The sequence below is a fragment of the Carassius auratus genome, chromosome 30, assembly GCF_003368295.1.
Source record: "Carassius auratus strain Wakin chromosome 30, ASM336829v1, whole genome shotgun sequence".
Classification (NCBI taxonomy): Eukaryota; Metazoa; Chordata; class Actinopteri; order Cypriniformes; family Cyprinidae; genus Carassius; species Carassius auratus.
The window spans coordinates 15,816,407-15,840,716 of NC_039272.1; the positions used below are offsets into that span (position 1 = coordinate 15,816,407).

Below are 24,310 nucleotides of genomic sequence, written 5' to 3' on the forward strand. Positions count from 1 at the left end.
GTAAAAGACATAGTTAATGGTTTGTTATTAGCAAGAATTGTACCTTAAAATAAATTGTGACCAAACATGCCAGACCCTCATAATACATGAGTTAGTGTTTGAGAAACAAAACTTTCATAACCCACAAGTCTTTCTCAAACACACATAAAGGCCATGCTAGACAGGTATAAAGCATCAGAGAGAATGCAAAGTTATTATGCGTCTCTTTCTGTCTTTACGTCTATCCAGACTGTGTTTATTGTCTGTATATCTGGAAAAAAATGTGAATTTATTTAATCATAATCTCCGTCCAGACACCAACCAACAAGCTTCACTCGATGCTTTCTCCTTTCAGCTTCCATCTCTTTTGATCCCCCAGCATATTTATTTCCCCTTCCCTCAATGTGTGTGTGTGTGTGTGTGTGTGTGAGAACTAGCTAGACAGATAAAGATGAGCCGCTCTCTTTAAAAGAGCAGTCTGCTGGATAAAGTAAGGGCACACTCTAAAGAACAGAAACAAGGACAGTCTTTTGGCTGAAAGTGACAGATAAGGATGAATATAAGTGAGCAATATAGCTGTACTTCACAACTTTGTATCACTGCCTGAAGTAACATTGAGCTTGAAGCCTATGCCTATTCATCATGAAATCTACAGCATGCTTTTTGCACAGCCGTGTACAATTATGGACATACCCGATCTTGATTGGTTACATTTTAACACAGTTGATGCGGTGGATCTGATTCGTGGCTCACCCTGGTAGGTCACTGTCGATGGCCATCTTTTGTAATCCACTGGAGATGCTGCATCCAGGGGCTGGAGGGGACGGCACACGATCAGGAGGCATGCTCATCTGTACGTTTGATGGGTTTGTTAATGCTCCATGTACGTCCCTCAGTATTCTAGGTAATGGGCCAAGCTTGGAGGTAGCACTCTGAGGACATCAATGAAAGATTTCATTGAAAATTAACACATACCCCAAAGATCTCTTATATTTATGCAGGACTGCCGACTAGCCACCCGAGAATGGAGGTATAAGGACAACAGAACATCGATGACCGTGTGTAAATGACATCTTGTAGGTGAACTGGTAGAGCATGGCTCTAGCAATGGGTCACAGGTTTGATTCCCAAGGAACATGGATACTGATAATATGTATAGAACAGCTTTAATGCACTGTAAGAAAAATAAATAAATAAACCTAATTACCTTCTAAAATGCTACAGTATATTAGTGATATACCGATATACTCACCAGGCAGATTAATCCACATTTATTTAGCCATAACTCACAGCTGTATCTGCCGACTGATTTATAAAAACCTGAACTGCAAACATCCTGTTTAAAGTATTTTCAAGAGTGAATTTTAAGAAATAGTTGTTAAAAATGAAACTTAATTATTGACATATATTTTTGTACACATATGCACGATTGTTTAAAACTTCAAAACTGGGATCAGTAATATTTAATTAATACATGCATTAAATTGGTCAAATATGAAAGCAAAGACTAAACCAAAGAATGCTTTTTTTACATTGAAAATTAGAGAAATTCAGCTGTGCCATCAGAGGAATAAATTACATTTTAAAATATTTAAAATAAAAAACAGTTACTTTAAATAAAATTAAATAAATGAATAAAAACTAACTCACAAGATCACTTTTTTTATTGTATTTTTGATCAAATAAATGAAGCTTTGGGAGGCATAAGATAATTCCTTCAAAAGCATTTACAATTATTTTCAACTTTTGAGCATCAAGATAATAATTTATATAATCTAATATATTCAAGTATAGTATTTCTATGATAAAACTTAATAAACAGAAGACACAGTTTCTGCACATAAGCTTTTTACTCTCTGATCTTTTCTAAAAGAATTTAATAATGGAACAGGCAAGACCTAGATAAATTCAAATTTGACTTGTTTAGATTTTTTATAATTGGCTGATTCTGTGATATTCTGGTTGGCTGAATCTCTGGCTTGAAAATTATTACGTTTCATAATCACAACGTGTTCATGGATGTATGTCTACAAATTATTAGTGACATCAATTTAAAGTTCTTATAACTGTGCTTGACCACTATTAGTATGTGGCAGCCTCAGGGACTAAAGGACTTTTCATGTAGAACTCAAACACTGAGAGGACATGAGCTTTCAGAGCATGTCCACCTAATGTGATCTGAATAATTCAACAAAGAGCTGCTATAAGAATATTCCAGATTTACAAATTTAATTAGCAATCAATGTTTGTATAGTTGCAGGCAGTGCAGTGTCTGTAGTGTACCGGCAGGTTGCGGAAAAATGCATCTCTGCTTAAACAAATTTTGCATGACTGGAAGTTTTCTCTTAGTGTGGAAAATCTGGGCAAATACAACAGCTAGGCTATATTTAGCATTCGAGAAGGAGGAGGATTAGAAGATAATTTCTTCCAAAAATATGTATAAAATAAGATATAAAGACACAAACACATGGGGAACATCTTATAGGGTCTGATCATTAAAAGCAACAAAATGAAGGATTTTAAAGTCTGACTGTTACAGCCTGAAGGCAATTGCTTACATCAGTCCACCTACTCAAAGAACACAGAGAACTGGAGCACAACTTTAGAACCTTCTGTGGCATCAAAGTGATGAACTGCACTGTCACAATGCTATCCTGAGTTCACCTAAGGCAAACACTACACTGAAGAAATCTGAATGTCTGACCATCAGTGAATAAATTATCACGGCAAAAAAAAATATATATATTTTCAATCAGTATTTTAAAGGGGTTCTATTATGATTTTCACTTTTTCAACTTTAGTTAGTCTGTAATGATGCTGTTTGAGCATAAAAAAGATCTGCAAAGTTACCAAGCTCAAAGTCCACTTCAAAAGGAGATATTTTATTTAACAAAAATCCCTTTTCAAAAACTACAACGAACGACTCATTTGGGCTACAACGCATATTTTCCAGGATTTGTGATATCACAAATACCGACCAATGGGACGAGATCTGGTTGAGATGGCAACAAGTGATATCATTATGTTGGAGACACATAGTTTTCCCAAGGCAGACGAACTTAAGAGCGGTTACAATCATCCAGGTTTAAATTCGCGCTCAAATTATTTGATACATGCAATATTAACACTGAAGCTCGCAGGCGTCTATGGTAAGGGGCATGAAATTTCCCCACCAGGCGCCAAGTGTTGCCAGTCACAACTAACAAATCACAGCACATTTCGGATTTCAGAAGGCGGGCCTTCATTTGATACAGGAACTATTTGAGCCGTTCATGCCAGACTGAGGACAGAGGTGTTGTAATAATGTAAAATACATGAAAAATAATGTGTTTTTCGAACAACCTAGTATGAGAGTTGTTCTGGTACACCCCAAAACAAAATCAAGACTTTGTAAAATAGCATAATAGGACCCCTTTACTCTGTTTTTCTTAAAAAATAAAATAAATCTAATAATTATTAAAAGTATACATGTTTTTATTACATATATAGTATATGTATGTATATATGTATGTATATGTGTGTATATATATATATATGTGTGTATATATATATATATATATATATATATATATATATATATATATATATATATATTTATATATATAGTAGAACTTGTAGAACATATTCAGTTTTTTTTTCTTCCAAAATATTGATTAGAAAACAATTGTTGATTTATGCATGTCTGTACACTACAAATACAAATGGAACTAACTGCAGAGTCAAGAGACTAACCTGGTCCATTTGGGACACCACCTCAGCTAGAAGGGAGTGCAAGGTGGAGAGCTCACGGCCCAGGTCAATATAGCCCTCGAAGCCTGCAGTATTTGAGATGGTCTCTGGGTTAGAGATCTCCAGTAGGAAGCGCTGCATGTTGGTCCACTCCTGCTCCAAGAACTGATTCATGAAGGACATGTACTCCTCCTTATTACCAAACCTGACAAAAAAGCAAGAATAAGAATGACTTGTTGATGTGTTTAATAACTCAATTAACCACGCTAATGACTCTATAATCATAATTAGATCTATAAGTTTCATTTCATTCCTATGAACAGTATTTGTGCTCATAACAACATGACAAGTTATTAAACTGAGGCATTTCGAAACACATTCGTCAGCTCCACTGTGAAACATGAAATCACTCTTTCTCTGCTCAAACACACACACTCACACAAGAGTAAATGAAATCCTTACTTGGTGAAGTTTGCGAGGTTCTGTGTAACCTTGGCGATAAGAGTGAGTGTGCGTGCAGTGCGGTCGTCTGGGTACTCCTGCGTCAAGTTGAAGAGAGAAGGCGACATGATGGCCGGACACAGAAAACGCAAAAACAACGAGGCGCTGATAAGACGCTCGCTGATATCTGGTCGCCCCCGATTACCACATTCCTGTCGCCATGACGCAAACACCTCCTTAAGTTCCCGTGGAAACACACTGTTGAGGAGTGGAGAGTTGAACATTGAATTTAAATAAAAAAAAAATAACTGATAAAAGTGTGAACAGTAATTCCTACTAGTAAGTAGTTTCACAAACTATTTATTATCCTTTTGGAAACAACTTCTGAGGAGGGCACAAACTTTCAAATATAAGATTTAGTATAAGATTTCAGTGATTAAACTTTTATTTAACTTCTAAAATAGAAAATTTGGCTGTGTTTTGGTTTGTTTCCATTGTGTTGTTCTAATTTTGCTGTTTTATGAAATGTTTCCATTGTGTTGTGGCTTATTTCCATTGTTTTGTGCTTATTTCGCTGTTGTGACTTGTATCTGTTGTGTTGCAGCCTGTTTATGTTGTGTTGTGCCAGTTATGTTGTGCTGTGTTTTGTTTCCCTTGTGTTGGTCTAATTTTGTTGAGTTGGGCTAATTTCACTGTGTTGTGGCTTGTTTTTGTTGTGTTGAGACTTGTTTCTGTTGTGTTTTGACTTGTTTCCATTGTGCTGTGCTAATTTTGTTGTGTTGCAGCTTGTTTCTGTTGTATTGTGGCTTGTTTCATCTGTTTGTGTTTTGCTAATTTCGTTGCGTTATGACTTGTTTCCTTTGTGTTGTGGCTTGTTTCCATTGTGTTGTGCTAATTTTGTTGTGTTGCAGCTTGCTTGCGTTGCGTTGGGACTTGTTTCCATTGTGTTGTGCTAATTTGTTTGTCTTGAGGCTTATTTGCGTTTTGTTGTTCTAATTTTGCTGTTTTATGACTTGTTTCCACTGTGTTGGGGCTTATTTTGGTAGCACTTTATTTTATAGTCCTGTTCCTCATGTACATACTATGTACTTATTATAGTAAATCTAACTGTAATAGCTAGATACTAACCCTAAACCTACCCCTAAACCTAACCCTACCCCATGTTGTTACCTTTTATTACCAGAACTTTCTTAAATAATTACACTGAAAGTACACTATACGTACAAGTAAACATAATGTAATTTAAAGTGCAACCCATTGTTTTGCTAATTTCAAATGTGTTGTGGTTTGTTTCTGTTTGTGTTGTGTTCATTTCGTTGTGTTGTGTCTTGTTTCCTTTGTGTTGCACACAATTTTGTTGTGTTGGGTTAATTTTGCTGTGTTGTGGTTTGTTTCAGTTGTGTTGCGACTTTTTTTCCGTTGTGTTTCAATTTGTTTCCATTGTGTTATGCTAATTTTGTTGTGTTGCAGCTTGTTTCTGCAGTATTGTGGCTTATTTCTGTTTGTGTTGTGCTAATTTCGTTGTATTATGGCTTTGTTTTATTTTAAGAGAAACACCGGAGACAAAGTTGATAACTGAAATAAGCAGCTCTGAAACATCTGAGCAATAAAATGCATCACTGGTTCACATCAACAGACAGCTGTGAAGGGCACAGTGTAGTTACCGGTAAGACTCAATGATCTTGCAGAAAGCCAGCTCACAGCACATCCTGAGGTTGCTCTGATGTTCAGCTAGATCGCTAGATGAACATTTGGATGGATCCACCTCACAGTTCTCATCAGACTCATACAGAGCCTTTATAAACTCACCTGTAGTGGACGAAAGAAAAAATATATTAAAGACACTGGTGTTTTTTAAATCATCCCGTGTTAAGTCTAGTTGTTTCAACATAAACAGCATTTTTTTCAAGAAATCAATAAAGAATGGGGCCATCCATCAATTAATCTTGACATTATTCTGTATTTCGCACAGAAATGCTTGCATTCCTAAATGTCAGCAAGGCAACCTGCCGTACAACCCCCTGCCATTTTTCATTCAAACAAACTATCTCACACATATTAGCAAGAATGAAAATCGGCACCCCAGAGCTCATCCCCATTCTAATCCCCTTCCACTATGAGGCAACCACTGAAAGTTCTTTAGTTATCTGACTCGGAACTAATGAGAGAAGTTGTCCTGGGAATATTCAACAAACTTTTTGTTGATCCCAAACAAACAGCACAGCCAGATCCCTTTCCACAGAGACTCAGAACAGGCACTGGTCGATTTTTTCCCCCTCAGTTCTGTTGCGCATTAAAGCATCAGGGAAAAAACAAACTAGTGTAGCGTAAACCAGGTGGTCGTCCAACTGATCTAGAATGGAAGTGGACTCCTCGTTCTTCATCTTCCTGTTAGAGACTAAAGACACACTCAGTGGCCACATTTTTTTATTGTTTTTGAAAGAAGTTTCTTATGCTCACCAAGACTGCATTTATTTAACCAGTTATACTGTATACTGTCAAACCGTTTTTTCCCCTGCTGTACCAAAAATATAGCGGAACCGTGACGACAAAACCAAGGTACGTGTCAAACCGCCATCTTTGTGTGCTGTTACCCCTAATACAATGTAAAACAACAGAAGTTTAAAAACTCATTCAAGGCCACAAATAAAAAATAAAAAAATCACTCAAATAACCAGTATGTTAGGCTGCAGTAGTCAAAAGATTACCTCAATACTCAACAAGAAAACAAAGGACTTAATTTGCGTTCACAGCATTTTTCATCAATCAAAACCTAATAACCATAAAATCAAAAGATCCTTATTTTTTACATTTTCTGTTTGGTTAAGCCATCATTTTTAATGGTAACCCGTGATCCAATCTGAAAATGAGTTGAAATGTGTTTTTAAAGTCAAACAACTGAACAATAATACACTGTGAAAAGATTTTTCCAAGTACTCTATCTGTTGCTTTTGAGTAGATGTAGAACTAACAAAAGTAGATGAAATGTTCAAAAGGTTAGTCTCTCGTACATGTTAATGGTGTTTATGTGGTGAAATCCACTCTCTTTACTGTTGCTCTTTTGCTATGAAGTCTGAGGGACTTAGTCAGTCTTTATGAGTGAACCATTTAATAATTTAGCAGCACTTCACAAGTCACATTTATCTAAGAAAAACAACTATACATTATTCAGCACCAACAAATGGCTTCTTAAAGCAAATCTAAAGAGTGATTCACTCTCTTTGGTGTACTCGCTCACATTCACATCTACACTCCCCCAAAGTCGATATTTATATACGGTGTGAAATTTGCACAATGTTTTTCGGTTCTGCAGATAAATTGCAAGTCCAGCGATTTACACATTTTATTCCTAAAATACAGCTGTATTAATAAACACAAGACCTTATAGGACACAGAGTAAGCCAAAAGTGAATATGGTGGCCGGATGTGTGTGTAATGCTTGTTTTGTTTGTGTGTGTTTTCACAGCTGTTTAATCTCATCGAAAATGAATACAGGAAACTAAGCACAAAATAAAATGTGGAAATATTTCTAATGTTTGTGCAGGACAGAAAGATTGCACTGATAAAGTGCCTACTATTTTAAGTCTGCAGACTGAACACCAGTACATATTTATTTCATATAATCATTTTGGTGGCAACTCAGACTTAACAAATAGTACAGACATTTTCAGAAGAAAAGATCTTACCCAGTGCATCTTGGAGATACTTCTGTCCGACCAGTTTGAGGTACTCCTCGATAGCTTTAGTGCCCAGCGTGTTCTCTCTGAAGATCAGGTGCTCATTCTCCCCGCATCGATCCACCTCCGACATCATCAGATCTGTCAGGAAGTCCTATAAAAAAATAAAAAATAAAAAAACATTTTGATATGTGAGCACTATTACTTTAAAAAAACTAAAGAGAGCACAGTAGATGGAGCGATTGTATAGAGGGTCTGTCATTGTAATCGAAGTGCTTGTGCTGCTGATGTCTGTCAGGACATGAAAGAAAAGAAAGAGACAAGGAAAGAGAGATGCTAGTGCTGAAGGGAAAGCTGCTTGATCAAAGCAATCTGGCAGGGAGCCTATCAAAACCAGCAAATGGGAGTTAGACAGAAAAATCAGTCAACTTGCTGTTGATATACGCACACACACACAGTCCAGAGTTCAGCCCAGCATCCCAAATACAATTCAGTGTGTGTGTGTGTGTGTGTGTGTGTGTCTCAGTCTCTATTTACAGTGGTGAGTCATGATTGGCTCCATGCAGACTGTGGCTGAAAGCCTTTTATCTGTACAAAAAACGATCATTGTCTTATAATTCTCATTACAGAACATACTGTATGTCCTAATAATTAATGTAGCAAAACTCTTCTCTTTAACAAAAAAAATGTTCCCTACACTAATCTTTATTTTTAGTCACTCTGTCACATTTGATTTAGTGGAGACACTATTGTGAATACATTTAAAATAGAATTTTGAGTCCGTTTGTATGATTTGACATGGACATTTCAGTTAAAACATTACTGGATAACAAAACCTGTGAAAATACCCGGTCAAAGAGTGTCAAAAGGGCACAAAATAAAATGTCATTTGGGAGAGGAAAAAAAGTACATTTGACAGGGCCCTACTCTCATTATCTCTTCTTCTCTCAACCCAGTAATCATTGAGTTAAGTGGTTGAAATTATGACAAGAACAGAGGTCTGCACTGGAATAAAAAAAAAAAAAAAGCCTGGCACACAAGTGAGACCCTGCAACCTCAGCTGACACCTGCTGTCAAACCTTAAACCTAAACTTGATCCATATGCTTGGATAAATTCATTCAGTACCAACTGCTTACACACTGAGCTTTGACTAAATAAGTTACATTTAAAGTTAAAGTCTTGGTTCATAAAGATATATATTTTTAAGAATTTACCAAGAATATATGACGTTGATCAAAGTGACAGTAAAGACATTTAAAATGTTACAAAAATGCTTTTTGAACTTGTGAACTTTATCACAGTTTCAAAAAAAAAAAAAAAAAAAGCAGCAAAACTATTTTATTTTCAACAGTAATAATAAGAAAGGTTTCTTGAGCACCAAATCAGCATATTACAAAGGTTTCTGAAGACTGGAATAATGGCTGCTTTATCATTATTGGAATACATTTATTTAAACGTATATTAAAGTAGAAAATAGTTATTTCCATTAACTCTTATTCAAGTAATATTTCCTAATATTACTACTATTACTGTATTTTTTTTTTTGATCAAATAAATTCAGCCTTGGTAAGCAGCCTTTTTTTCCTTTTCTTTTTTTCAAGTATACCTTCCATTCGTATTAAATGTGGATATTTATTTGGCCACCAATGTTAAACATTTCAGCACTGGGTATTATTTTAAGACTTTGCTGAAAAGAGAGAATGTTTCAGCTTAGAGGAATCCAAAAAACGTGTTGACTCTAGATAATAGGGTATTATGTAAGTCAAAACAAAAGTATTTGTTTGGGATACAGGAGAAAAGGAGTGTGGGTAGTGTGGCTGTAGACCTCAGAGTTTAAAAATCCTTCATGAGCGCTGATGTGGGGAACGATCACCATGGTAACTGGACCGGAATATTTACAGGTTTTCCATGATTGTGGTAACCCTTATTTTAAACTAGTGGCTCTAACATCATGCTTGTCCACCTGTCCTCATCCTCAAACTACTTTTACACAGTAAGGAGAAAAAAAATTACAAATATATATCTTTTAAATCGTTATTTTGTGGTATTTGGTGTAACAGAATATGTTGACATGCTCTAATGTTCAAAAAACTAATTATTTTTTTCAAATACTTTACATTTTTGTACACTTTAGGTCCTCTATGCCCTGCCTCTTTTTCTACAAAGTCCTTCCTTCTGACAAGCGCAGTCTGCTCTGATTGGCCAACTGACCCACTGCATTGTGATTGGCCGAACACTGCAAGCACTCGTCGGAAAGGTAATGCCCCTGTCCATAATCTTGAGCTTCATCTTTCAAAATAAATGTAAAGACAGTTAATAATATCCTTAGTTTTACCATCAGTTCAAGCCTGAAAGGGCAACAGAGTCACGTGACAGACACAGTGATGAAGCTCGTGTGTGTTTGCAGTACACAAGCCACGGACGGTTAAGACAGCTGACTCCACTGTGTGACCTTGTCTCTTTCTCACACACACACTCATTGGAGCACACACACACATGTGACACGCAAAACTCTGCATTTGAACAGTCAGTAGCAAATACTTAAACTAATAACAAAACATATTTACAGTAACTGATTCAGAAGCACCAGAGTGTCATAGCAAACTCAGAATGACCTCCTCGCATAGGTTCACGAAACCGAAACACGAAACGTCCATAAAATGTGTTGCTGTTCTGTTGTAAGTTATCTTAAACATTCCTTAATGCATCTACTTTCGGAAGACTGAATAAAGTGCTTTTGCTTTCGCCTAGAAACACACAGCATCTCTCTGACATGGCTGCTTCAACTCTAACTGCAGTTAATGAAACCATGCCTTCTTTCTTTACGTGAACATTTAGAGATTACGCAAATATTTCCACATAGTGACGTAGAGATGTGGGGGCGAGATTGAATGAGCAGTTTTAGAGGGGAAGTGGCAGAGTCTTAACTTTGATAAAGAATATCTCTTTAGATTTGAGACTTTATCCTTTGCAACTTAACAGATCTTCTTCATGTACCAAGAGCTTGTAACACTCCAAAGAGAAAAATTGAAACCGCATCATATGAACCCTTAAAGATATGAGACTAGTCACAGAGAGGGAGATCTCATAAGCCTTGAGATACTCCCCTTACACGCACACACAGTAGTGTGCACTATTAAGAAAAGGCCAAGAAAATTGTCCATTACTGTCAGAGTTAATCAGCGAGACTATAGCTCACCCTTAATCAGAACGAGATGAGAGAGAAACACAGGAAACGATAGAGACGGGATGGAGCGAGAAGACATTAAGCAAAGTAAGACATAAATCTAAATCTAAAATAGAAAGAAAAGCAGAAAAATATAAATAAAATGGGTGCATAAAAATAGCAGGTGCACCAGAAAGCAAAACCATTACACTTGGGAACAGAGGAAAACAGAAAGATATGTACTGTAGCACACACAAAAAATTATAAAGCGAGGATGGAGGGATTAAAAAGAAGAGATAAAATCCCTCAGGTCTCACTGCATTCCCTGGAAGCAAAAACTAATAAAGAAGCAAGCATCTGACCGAGACAGCAGTTTGTGTGCTCAGCTGAGGGAGAGAGAAAGAGAGGTTTTGCCTACTACACTGTCTGGAGCGAACATCTCCACAAGGATAGTAAAACCTGAAATCAACTACACTGTGTGAAGCAGCCAATGGCCCAACGGCTTGGAAAACAGCTTAATAAACAATGTTTTAATGAAAATGTGAAAATACAGAAGGTTTTGTGTCAGGGTTAAGTTGAGGGTTAGAACATATCATAAACTCTAAATAAAGACTGAAATGATAGATGAATGAATAGACAGACAGACAGAAAGACAATGGAGAATCTTTCAAATGGTACCATAATAATGAGCATCAATTAAATTAATATTTAACTTTAGTTAAAATTAAATTAAAAGTAACTTTAACTTAAAGAGTGTGCTTAATAGTTTTTATTTTGTATAAGAATACAGTGAGGGCCCTTTTAAAGTGAATTCTTTATGTCTATCATCTATGGATGTCTGCGTATGTTTGTGTTTCAGGACAGCCGAATGAGACTTGCTATCAAAAGCCCTTAAATAAACCTTAAGGTCACTTAGACTTAGCACACACACACACACACACACACACACACACGCACACTTTCTCTCATTAATCTACAGACACTGGATGACTCATTCAGTTCTGTAAAGATATTCCGAGGGAGTGAGCGACAATACAGACAAGGGGGAGTGAGAGAAACAGAGATAGTTGCAAAATAGCTACATCCTATACCTTTCGTCCATGGGGGGAAAAAGAAAAAGAAAAAAAATGTATATTGTCTTAATTTACTCACCTTTAAAATATCATAACATTCAGTTTTGGAACAACATGTGAGTGAGTAAATGATGAAAGAATTTTCATTTTTGGGTGAACTATACTTTTAGATATTTTAGAGCTGAACAAAACCTTTTTCACTTAATTACTGGGGATAAATTCTGACTGATACAGATAAGATAATTACATTTAATAATTACTAATTAATTCAATGAAATAATTAGTTTAATAGCTGATTAACAGATGATATGCTTTCTTACTTAGTTATGCATAAATGTATTAATGTAAAGTAGCATTAATAAAGATTTTAATTTTTTCTAGGAATTAAAGTCATTTTAAGCACAGATGCAGTAGTGTTGCTAACTTGTGATCTTAATGAGATTATAGGGTTACATTTATTGCTATCCCTCTATCTTAGTGCTAGATGATGGAACAAATTAATAATTAGCTTTACTTAATTGCAAATGTGAAATGTCCAAAGTGGGTTTACAAAGTGCATGGGTACCATTTAATCCCACGTGTTCCATGTGAGAATGGTTTTTCTCGCCCACACACTCGAAAAATGGGCACTTAACACAGTCAGACACACAATAATTCAACATGACCTACTGAAAAACAAAAGGGAGCGATCATTAAATGTCAAAGATGAATACCTTTCCTCCAATTTCATCATTACTTGGGTTTCATTCTCAGCACATTTTTCTTTTGATCTGAAGCCAAACTGTAAGCTGAAACGCTAGTTGTTATCTCGCTCCCTATCCATCTCAAAAACAAGAGGTCAGAGAAGGTCAGATGCTATTTAGCAGACAGACGGCAGGAGGGTCAAGCGAGAAAGCGAATGCTGTAATGTATGTGTGAGAGAAAGAGAAGTCAAATATCACAGAGTGCTGAATTAAGCTCTCAATCTACCCACACTCTATAACCTTGAGTTTTTTCTGTTGCATGTGTGCAAATATGTGCATTTGGATCTGTTCGGCGCAGATGTGTGTGTTAATGTGTGCACTCACGACCCTCAGTGAAATTTAGAAATGTTCTGCTAATGAAATGCAAAGCTTCGGGGCAGCTTTATCCAGCGTGCTTTCTGAGATAAGACTGATTGTTGAGCTGTAGGACTAAAGTGGGTCATAACAGACTTCATCGCTTCAAGGATCATACAACAATATGTACTCAATATTTACCTCCTTATGCTTGCTAAACAGTCTACAGACTATCAACACACTCTACCTAGAAAACAAAAAGGCTGATCTGAGGTTAGGGTTAATCCTGATTAATTGCATCCAAAATAAAAGTTTTTGTTTACACAATGTGTGTGGTGTGTGTGTACTGTGTATATATTATAATATATATATATATATATATATATATATATATATATATATATATATATATATATATATATATATATATATATATAACACACATACAGTATATATTTGGAAAATATTTACATGTATTAACATATGCATATACATAGTAAATATACACAGTCCACACATATATATTATGTAAACAAAGACTTGGATGCGATTAATTGCTTGGTTTTATTATTATTTTTTTTTTAGGAAATTCTGTCACTTTTATATATCTGCCAAATCCCCATCCCCATAATCATGTGATTATGCAATGACTGCTACAGGCCAATGTTTTGTATTGTCAAGTCAATATCTGCATACTGGGTCTCAAAAATTGCAGTCCATGGAATCATCTCTTTCCAGGAATAATCACATGTTGCAATCAGGCACAGAAATGACATCACCTTTACATCATATCACGAAAACCGATTAATACTTTGTCTAACCTCAAACTCTTGAGATGCATGAAAAAGTGTTAAAGTGTGTGTGCATGGAGAGCCCGCTGAAGTGGATGTCACATCTACAACGAAGCACGACTTCTGTAATAGCTGTCAGGGCAATGTGCTGCTTCAGACCAGAAATGACATCCTTTCAGAGCCAGCCTGCCTTAAAGTGCAGCCAAGCGAGATAGAGAGGGAGAGAATGGCAGAGCATGAGTCTTAGACAAGATAAGGAGATAGAGAGGTGATGGAGAGAAAACAAGAAAAAGAAAGGGTGACGGATGAGGAGAGGAAAGATAAGGGGGCTGAAGGAAAATGCAGATAATGACTCTCGTCTCGTGTCTCTAAGGTAATGATGGAAGATGCCGGTTGAGCTGTTGCTTTGCCACAATCCAATATATACATCAATGTGTATATGTAGTTCCAATCATTACCATTCAAAAGTCTGGTGTCAGTAAGATTTTTCCCCCTAAGAAATTAATACTTTTATGTAGTAAGCATGCATTAAATTGATTAATAGTGATAAAAAGGTCATTTATATTACAAAATATTTCAGTTTCAAATAAATACTATTCTTTATATAATAATAATAATAAAAATAATAATAATTAATCAGAGACTACTAAAAATCAGTGTGTGCAAAAATATTTAGTAGTGCAGCTGTTCTTGAGCACCAAATCAGCATATTAGAATGATTTCTGATGGATCATGTGACACTGAAGACTGGAGTAATGGCTTTGCTTCACAGAAATAAATTACATTCTAAAATATATTAAAATATAAAAGTTAATTTAAATTGTAATTATACTTCACAATATTACTGTTTTTACTATAATTTTGATCAAGTGCAAACTTGGCGAGCATAAAAGCCTTTTCAAAAACATTTTTAAAATCTTAATTACACCAAACTTTCTAACATAATTAAATATATTTACATTTGTATACTTACATCCAAATATATGATGTTTACTTAAGTACACAAATTTCTCTAGTAAGACAAAAAAAATATGCCCTCCAATTTTAATGTGGCAAGAAAGTTACTTTTCAAAAACAATATCTAGCTGATGAAATATTTCCAAAGCATTTCTAGAACAATTGTCAGAATTTTAAAACATTTTCCCAGGTTTCCATGACTGTGGGAAGAGCAAGATAGAAGAAGTGAGCAAGATTGAATTCTCCCCAATTGACTGTATACAGTATTTCATCTTCTTTCACATTTTATTCAGTGGTGGAGAAAAAAAGGAATACAAGATAAAAATCACACCCCCATGAAACTCGAGCAAGTGATAAATGAGTGTTATTGTGTCCTCTTGGGCTTGTGGTCTCTATGGGATATCTTTTCTCTATATTTTACTTCATGAGCAAACTGGCCTCAGGTTCAGTCAAGGGAATACAGTGACCATATCTACTGATGCCTGTACTGCAACAGTGAGAGACGTCAAATTTAAGTTGTCAAGATTCCATCAGATTATCCTTCTCTGTGAATCCATCACTGCAGGCTCAGTACACCGGTTTGGAACAACATGAGGGTGAATAAATGATGACAAAATGCTCATTTTTGGGTGAAAAAGTCAGAACTACGGTTAGGCAATATAGCTAAAATATCTTGATGTTTTTCAGCAATTTGGAGATATTCAATTCAAATCTTCATTTGTAAAGAAGTGTTTTATTTTCAATAAGACGAGTCATGACTGGTTTACCACACATCATTTTCATTAACTGGTATTTTCATAAAACTGGTATTTTAAATGTAAAATGCTTTTATTTTATACTAAGAGTAGTTCAAGTCTATTAACATATTTACTGACATATACAGTAGCTCAAGACTTGCTGATTTACAAATTGTAATTAAACTTTAGTGCTTATGCACAATGCACTTTGCTTAATATTAAGCCTAAAATATGTTTTAAAGTCACTAATGATGAGGATTGTCTGATCTTTAAATATTTTGCATATAAATTATACTTGCAATAGTTCCACTTTAGCACAGTAAAATATACTTAAGTATATCTTTAGTTGGACTTCAACACTACTTCTGCACAATTAAAGTGCATCAAGTACAAAATCAGTTAAGCAGACTTAAAATACACCAGTTTAGCATACTAAAAGTACAATTGCAGGGTATTTTTATTAAGAACATAATTTATTATGTATTAATGTATTTGTAGTATACTTTGTATGAAATGTATTTTAAATACATTTTAGTATATTTATTTTCACTAGGGAATATATCAATAACTAGTACTACTTATACTACAACATTTTACAGAAATATGTACAATTTTTGAAGAAATCTTTTGCTCACCAAGGCTACTGTACATTTATTTAACAGTAACAGCTCGACGGTTTTCTATTTGAATGTATTTTAAAATGCAATTTATTCCTGGAATGGCAAAGCTGCCAGTCTTCTTTAGTGCCATTTTTACTACCAAAGTTTAAACTTTATTTAACTTTTAAAACATTTGTCTTAACACTAATACTTAACAGGGAATTAATGAATAAATAAAAGTGTTTCAAAATCATTGTGAAATTCAATATTCAATGCTTCCTAATTTTATATTGATGGTACAGTAAGTATATATCAGGTTCTGTTTAGGAGCTGCTTTCCATTTGGACCAAATTCAACTCTAAATCAGAAAGAATGCATAATTGTCAATTGTGTCTCATAACAGGCATCTGTATTGAATTGCATATGATCAGCTGGTTTAATTCTACACATTGATAAATAAGAGATTCATATCACAAAAGCGAGTAGGCTGGGTTTTACAGCTGTCCTCAAAACAAATGACCTTGGACAGCTTGGATGATTCCATCAGTGTTACAGTTTTTACGGCCCATATCCCTCAGGGCTTCTTTGAGAAGCGAAGTAATTAAGGATCAGTAATTAACAGCATCAGACCAACAGTCCTGATCCCACCCCCCACCTCCCCCACTGGACCTAGGGGACAGATAGGGTATGAGTGACACAACTGTCCGGTTATGATGACCCTCTATGAACACTAGTTGGTTTAGTAATAGCAGACTCACCCTCCCGTTCCGCTTTTATCCAGTAGTTATAGAGGTGAAGTGCAGCGGACCAGTGAAAGACACTAATGACTTTTAATAATGCAATGAAAAGAGCGGCCAATCTCAGAGTCAGCATTCACAGGATAATGATGCAGATCAGTCAGTGGTTCGTGGACCAGTGACCATCTCGAATGACACTGTGGTGGTTCACAACTTACACTGGCGTTCAGACAAATGAAAATATTAGCATAAAGGGTTGCATCGTTGATATGAACCGTTACAAACTGACCATTTAATTTCTGTGTCATTTCCAACAAATGTCGAGTCGTTCGTGTTCACTGGATCAAGGTTTTTACAAAATCCTTCTGACTGAGAAGGATTCATTAATGAATCATTTGGACTAGTCTGTGAACCAGTTTGACAAATTAGTTGAAAAGAACCAACTCACAAATGGGACACTGCTGCATTATTGCAAAGCAAATTTTATGCTAAACAAGAGTTACAGACTATCTGGCAGATATATCTTTGTCTCTAAAAAATATTTTATAGCAGAGTGTGAAAAATAGGAAAATTGATAATTCACTCAAAATTCAATAACTTTACAATTATCAAAGACTTATTCCAGAATACTATTCCCTGATACTTTTTGGGTGACTGTGGGGAAACTGGACTAGTCATTATCAGGGTTCGCAAAGGGGTCTTACCATGAAGAATAACATTTTAGGAGGTAAGAGTTAATTGCATGAGCTGCAACTTTCAGAACTCCCTCCAAAAAAAAGAAACAAAAAGCCCATTATAATTAAACTTTTAAAATTGTTTGGTTTAAAACTCAGCAATGATGTGGGTGTTCAGAAATGTGGCCTCACCCAGCCATGGTGGGACAATATGGAGAGAATACGATATATTAATACATACACACAATTATCCATAAACGCTAGAAGAACTCATGTGAGTTTAAAGTGTAGAAAGTTCACCAAACCATGTACTGTGTAGCGTTTATCTACAAACGTAACAAAAGGATTGGTGTATTTGCTAGTAAACACTGACTGTTTCATTGAACCCTCAGATTCCACAAGGAAACCGTAAGGGGGGAATGCATGACATCACATTTGAACAACAGCCTAAACTGAGGGATCAATCTGAAGTATTTTCATTCTGTAATTGTCCAAAATTCATCTGGCTCTAAATGTTGAAAGTTTTTATTCTCAAGTTCAAGTGTTGTAGTCCGGAAGCAAAGGGACTAATAAAAGATCCTCTATGAGCCTCAACTCTCCATGAGCAATCCACCATGACTGCTGATGTACTGCTGAAATGATGCCAACAAAAACCTCTGCTGAAGCTGAATTCCTTAAATACGTAACAATTAACTTAAGATTTGCACTGACACCCCAAATGAACAAATGAAGAATAAAAAACAGTTTCACGCTTAATTTCACTGATTCTCCATGACTAGAGGTAATGGCATTAGAATAACTACTTGATGGGTGACAGCAAAATGTCAGATTAAAATACTGCCCTGTGTAAGCAAAAAAGCAGCAAAAAGATCAGTCTCTTGAGAAATTACCCTCATGCCCGGCCCCTGATTAAAAGCATGGTGGTAGATTTACTATCTGAAAATCTTGTTTCATGCTTAGTTTGTCTAATTAGACTCCACACACAGGTTATGCTAATAATAATATTCAGCTCTAAAAAAGTTACCAGCAAAATTGTCTTTTGTCTGTCTGTCCTGTTCTTCCTCAAACAATGAACAGTGACATTAGTGCAGTCTAAACATGCTCTTCACTAAATGCCATACTAGAGGCTTATGCAGCTCCATCTAAGGTCATTTTGCCTTTGTGTTTATATCATCCTGTGAGTCACTGCAAACATACCATTTACAACAACCCTGGATCTGCCAATGAGGGCCAGACAGACTTGAAAGCAGCCAATACAGATAAGAGCAGCCGTATTAATACCTCCCTTATGGTATAATGTGAAGATTCGCTATTTTTCTCTCTGGATCCAGCGGTAGGCTGTGAGAACCAGGGGGAGATAATCCCTCCGAAATACCTCTCAGCATGAGAAATCCGACACACACAAATACAAAGATGCACTGATGTAGCCAATACAAACTACACACAATCTCTTTAATGTAGTATCCCTTTGTTAACCCAAACAGCAAGGAATAGCAGCGGGACACTACAGCAGAGATAACAAACTGGAATTGGATTGCTTTTGATTCACCGTGACCTATGAAGTTCAATAAGAGCATCAATGAAAACAAAATGCACAGGGAAACACAACGGTCTCAAAAAAAAAAGAAAAAAAAAAAAGTTTTTTTCCAATAACTGCAAAAAGTAAAGATACAGTCAGATAAATGATGAATTTAAATATTCATTCATAAATTATAAAAATAATATTTCATATAAATTTAATTAATTCATAAACTAATGTTTAAATTGATTATTTATTCGAATAATCTAAATATTTCATAAATAAAAGTGTTTGTATAATCTATAATCTATGTGAATAATGGTGAATTTTTTTATTTTACAAAATAACATATACACATATAAAATATATGTTTAGTTTGTTGTTTAAAATAGACCTCATTCCTAAACCACAAAAGGCAGCTATATATTTTTGATGTTTTAAGATACAATTTATACTGTGGAAAAAATACAAAAATGTCTTTGGAGGCAGAACGAAACTTTTATGTCAACTACACTTATTGTTAATTTGTTTAATATTATTAAATTCTTTCATATTCTTCATTTTTTTCTTTTATAGTAAAAATAGTATTTTATGTAGACCCCCGTCACTTTCCTGGAGCACAGTTTGACAACCATTTGCTAAATGACAAAAACTGTTGAGACATTCACAATACCTTTGCTTTGCCGGTGCTCTGTAAGATGTGCACCAGAGCGCAGGCCATCTCCTCTTTGTTCTTGACACTGATGACCGGCTCCAGCATGGAGCAGAGCAGCATGTAGTTGTTGGTGATGTACTCGGCAAACTCTTTGTAGAGCTCCATGGGCAGGATGTTCATGCTCTGGTACCGGGCCTTGATGCGGACCATGGGTCCAGCTGTTTTCCCTTTCCCTGGATTGGGTTGGCTAACTGGGTACCATTTCTCGACCAGCTGCCTGCTCGTGACATTCACTGCAGGAATGCTCACCAGCCCCACATAATTGTTCTTGTCCTTTTTCTTCTTCTTGTCCGAGTCCCTATAGAGATGGACGGTGATGTTCTGGACCATAGGGAGGTTATTGAACTCAAAGTGTTCACCCCAGAAGACATTATCTGTCTTCAGCTTGCAGGTGGTGCGGGCATAGAGGCCGTCATCTAAGCAGAGCTCACAGAAGTACTTTTTCTTGGCCGGAAGGTCCTTAGCTTCGATGATCCACAGCTGGAGCGTATTCTCCACCCGCCGACTGTTGTCCTAGAGATGAAAGGACATTGTGAGGTCAGTGGACTGTTAGGCTGCCATGTCACGGCTGTAACGGATTATTACCGCATCAGTGTGGCATCTAACAGGGTCAGTGATTTAGAGATGACGTGATTAAATACCCTCTGCTTCAGATCACCCACCCTTGGCTTGAAATTAAAAGGCCCTTTATTTTAGATCACTTCATGTCCTTCACATAAAGATAGCAGGGTGGTGCTGTAAATACTGCGTGACATCATTCAGCAGTTAATGTAATTCACTAGCTTTTTTTTATGGAATAGTCTTTCCAGTGTGAAGTCATGTGGTTTAATATACGAGGGACGGCCATAAAGTTGACCTGCATCATGCTGCAGTTAAGGTTAAGCTTTTGTTGGACTATAATAGAGGTTAATTTATAGATAACCCTCCTTCCTCTTATAACGTAGGAGGCAATGGAGGATGAGATCAGAATAAAACGAAATGCCAGTTATTTCTGAGGCCACAGACCATTGTGAATCACTGAACTGAACAGACTAAAGTAAGCCCTTGCTCACCAGCGGTATGCAGCAATTCTTGTCCCTCTACACTGTCCCGACCCACAATTAGTGATGTCATGCAGAAGCACCTGTATTATTACAAGTTTTATTTGCATTAATCATGCAGCCATAGGCTGTATAATAGAGGTGTAACAGTTAGTCAATTTTCACTTTGTATCACGGTTCTAAAGTCAAGGTTTCGGTACGGTTCGGTATGTGCTATGTTCAGGGAAGAGACTATACTGGCAAATAAAAATAATGAAAATAAAAACAAATAATCTAACGACAAACATCAGCACAAATAAATAAATAAACAGTGCTATTCAGGTTTTTAGGTCTAACCATAGTTTTTAGGTACAGAAATTGAATTACCCTATTTTTCGGACTAAAAGTCGCACCTGAGTATAAGTCGCATCAGTCCAAAAAATACGTCATGATGAGGAAAAAAAACATAAGTCGCACTGGACTATAAGTCCATTTCCACTTATTTTGAACCAAGAACCAAGAGAAAACATTTCCGTCTACAGCCACTAGAGTGCGCTCTATGCTGACTACAGTGTAGACTACAGGAGCACTGAGCAGCATCTCTGGCAGCATAGAGCGCCCTCTGGCGGCTGTAGACGGTAATGTTTTCTATTGGTTCATTTCTCCTGAACCAATCTTCACATCAAATTAATTTTGATAAATAAGTTGCACCTGACTATAAGTCCCAGGACCAGCCAAACTATGAAAAAAGTGTGACTTATAGTCCGGAAAATACGGTAGGTAAGTAATCAAATCAAAGTAATCACTTTATAATCACTGCATATTTGACTGTATAAATTAAATCCTAATCCTAATTAAAGGTACATAAGCTATTAAATAAAGAACAGTGAATTGTTTCTTTGTTTGTTGCTTGATTAACATTAAAAAAGTGCTATCACTTTAAGACAATCCATGGATGCACTACACTGATCCTCTAGATTCAACGTACAGAACAAAGACAGATATTTTAACATCATTTTTGTCTCAATTTGTCCGAGGGTTGGCGCACTTTAAATGAACGCACACACAAAGCTTATGAGATGTCTTCTGGCTCTGAATGTTTAAAATGGCAAAGCTGACAGTAAATTATTTTATTTTAAATGGCGTTAGAAATATGCTGTTCAGTTCTCCTCTGCACAAAACCAGGTGATGACGGCATAAATGACTGCTCATATTCAAGCATACGGAACTTGCACTGAACAAAGCCGTTACACCCCTACTGTACAAAGATTCCTAAATAATAAATACATAATAAATAGTAATACAGCTTCCATTTTGGAGAGACCTATGCCTTTAAGGCTTGACGGATGAATTGCGCTGTACAGCAGATGACTGTACTAAAGGGCATTGTGTCGGGCTCCACTGCTCATGGATATTCCCTCACAAATAAACACCCACCAAGGCAATTGATTTCGCATCTCGGTATTGAGGTGCTCCATTGTGCGCCCTCATCACAGATAATGAACTAATTAGGCAGACAGAAATGGGCCTCTGCCGCAACAGCTAATGCCTGAGCTATGATCATCTCCACACTACTACAGCATCAACATCTGTCTGAAGCATCATCTGTTCACAGCAAAGCTCTGGAAAGCCTGGCTCTGGTGTTCACCTCAGAAACCCACTGAGTAATTAAAATGTAAGACTGAGCGATGGGGAGACATTAAACACATCCCCAGGCAAGCTGTGAAGAAGGCAAATATAACTTGAAGGTTGTGCTTGAATTTTTGTTCCAATCTAATTAATCATTAATTTGCTTAATCATTGATTGGTAAATGAGCTGTCGGATGAGATCTTTTTCTTGGCGCGCTCAAAGCTGCCATATGTTTTGCTTTCCTGCATCTCATGTGCTTATATCAAAGGGAGATGGAAAAAAACTGCCCTGAATTTCATCATTCTTACAGATGCAGAAACATTATTTGAGCTCTCTTTTTTTCTTTGCATTGAGTTGCATTTCTTCAGTAATAAATCAGAGCATCTGCATCAAGGATGGTTTTAGCCTATGCAGGAATAAAAGCAACTCTACAGAAAGGTGAGTTTACCTTATTAGGATGAATGGCCCGTCGCAGGTTCTCCATCCATTTGTCTCTCTCTGCGGCCGAACGACAGGAAAAGCACTTACTACCTGTGGAGGTGCTCACCTTTGGAAAAAAGGTTGATAATTGTCAGCTTGCTGCAACAAATCTCACGGATTCCAGTTCCTTTGCCACGTTTTAATGTCATTTGAAAATATGTTACAAAATGCAAAACTGAATCACACTTACTGACAGATATTTTGGGTACAGATACAGCATTTAAAAAACATAAAAAACCCGAATCATAAGCTATAAGAGAGACCAAAAAAAAAAAATCCAATCCAAACTTAATAAATTCAGATTTCCCAGGTTCGGTTAAATTCCTTAATTTGATTTAATTCTGAGTTTAATTATATTCTGGTTTAATCCAGAAGCTCTTGATTTAATATGATTCTGATTTTGACAAACAGCTTTTTGTCTTATGAATGATAATATACTGTAATATTGAATTTAACATGTACTGAGGGTTAAGAAATATCAGATCAATTAATTTATTGTTGTAAATAATGTAAACAAAGTGAAAGAGGCATCTATACCTCAAAGCAATAATCTTGCCCGAGGATGGAGCTGTGCACTGGTTTAATAAGGACCTCCTCCTCCATGCTGAGATCCAGAGCTTCTACTGCACTGCTGGGACTGAGCAAAGACTCGTGAGAACGCGACTCCTTCAGCCTGGGCATCAGATGGGACCTGAGACAGGAAAACAAACCAACCAGTCACACAAGCGTCCCTCGTGTACACACACACACACTTTCAATACTCACATAATCGTTTATCTTGAAAACAAGACAAGATAACTGATGTGGCAAGTGTTATCACTGCCTAAACTGCAGGTGTATAATATGAGGACATGTGTTCTGGTCCTATTCACAGACAGACAATGCTGAGACAACAGAGTCCGCAGGCAGCCTTAAAGAGGTGAACAGGATACAGCAGTTTCGAGGATCAAAGAATAATAGATGTTTGAACCTCAACAACATAGTTTGAGTCTGCAAAGTGTGAAAACAGCAGCAATAATATAGCAATAATAGAGGTCATGCAGCAATTTTTCTATAATATTACTCCTAATTCAGTGGAAATAAACTTAATAAATTTAAAAAATTCTGAAATAAATTTCAGACCATTGCAATTTAAACTTATAACTTAAGAAAATAAATTACAGTAAACAAGAGTGAAAAGGTCTAAAGTGGGTCAGAAAAAATGTCCTCAAAATTTTCTCTATGATATGAGATATACATATTGCATAAAGGCATTAATTACTCACAAAGGCATGTGAATGAACACAGGCTTGCTGTTCAGCATGTGTTGCTTGAGCAAAGTGTTTGCGTGATCTGCTCACTACAGGTGT

The 24,310-nt window shown here is 36.2% G+C and overlaps 1 protein-coding gene across 6 annotated transcripts in view; it reads right to left on the reverse strand.

The window, feature by feature from the left end:
* LOC113049392 (disabled homolog 2-interacting protein-like) overlaps positions 1-24,310 on the reverse strand; it is a 116,683-nt gene that overhangs the window by 6,691 nt on the left and 85,682 nt on the right. For all 6 annotated transcript variants that reach the window (XM_026211699.1, XM_026211705.1, XM_026211704.1 and 3 more), the window contains 8 exons: positions 23,499-23,652; positions 22,930-23,028; positions 19,791-20,345; positions 7,836-7,980; positions 5,814-5,958; positions 4,171-4,407; positions 3,712-3,913; positions 733-911 (listed from right to left, as the gene is read on the reverse strand). In XM_026211699.1, coding sequence (XP_026067484.1) covers positions 733-911; positions 3,712-3,913; positions 4,171-4,407; positions 5,814-5,958; positions 7,836-7,980; positions 19,791-20,345; positions 22,930-23,028; positions 23,499-23,652 — 1,716 coding nt within the window. The remainder of the gene's footprint in view (positions 1-732; positions 912-3,711; positions 3,914-4,170; positions 4,408-5,813; positions 5,959-7,835; positions 7,981-19,790; positions 20,346-22,929; positions 23,029-23,498; positions 23,653-24,310) is intronic.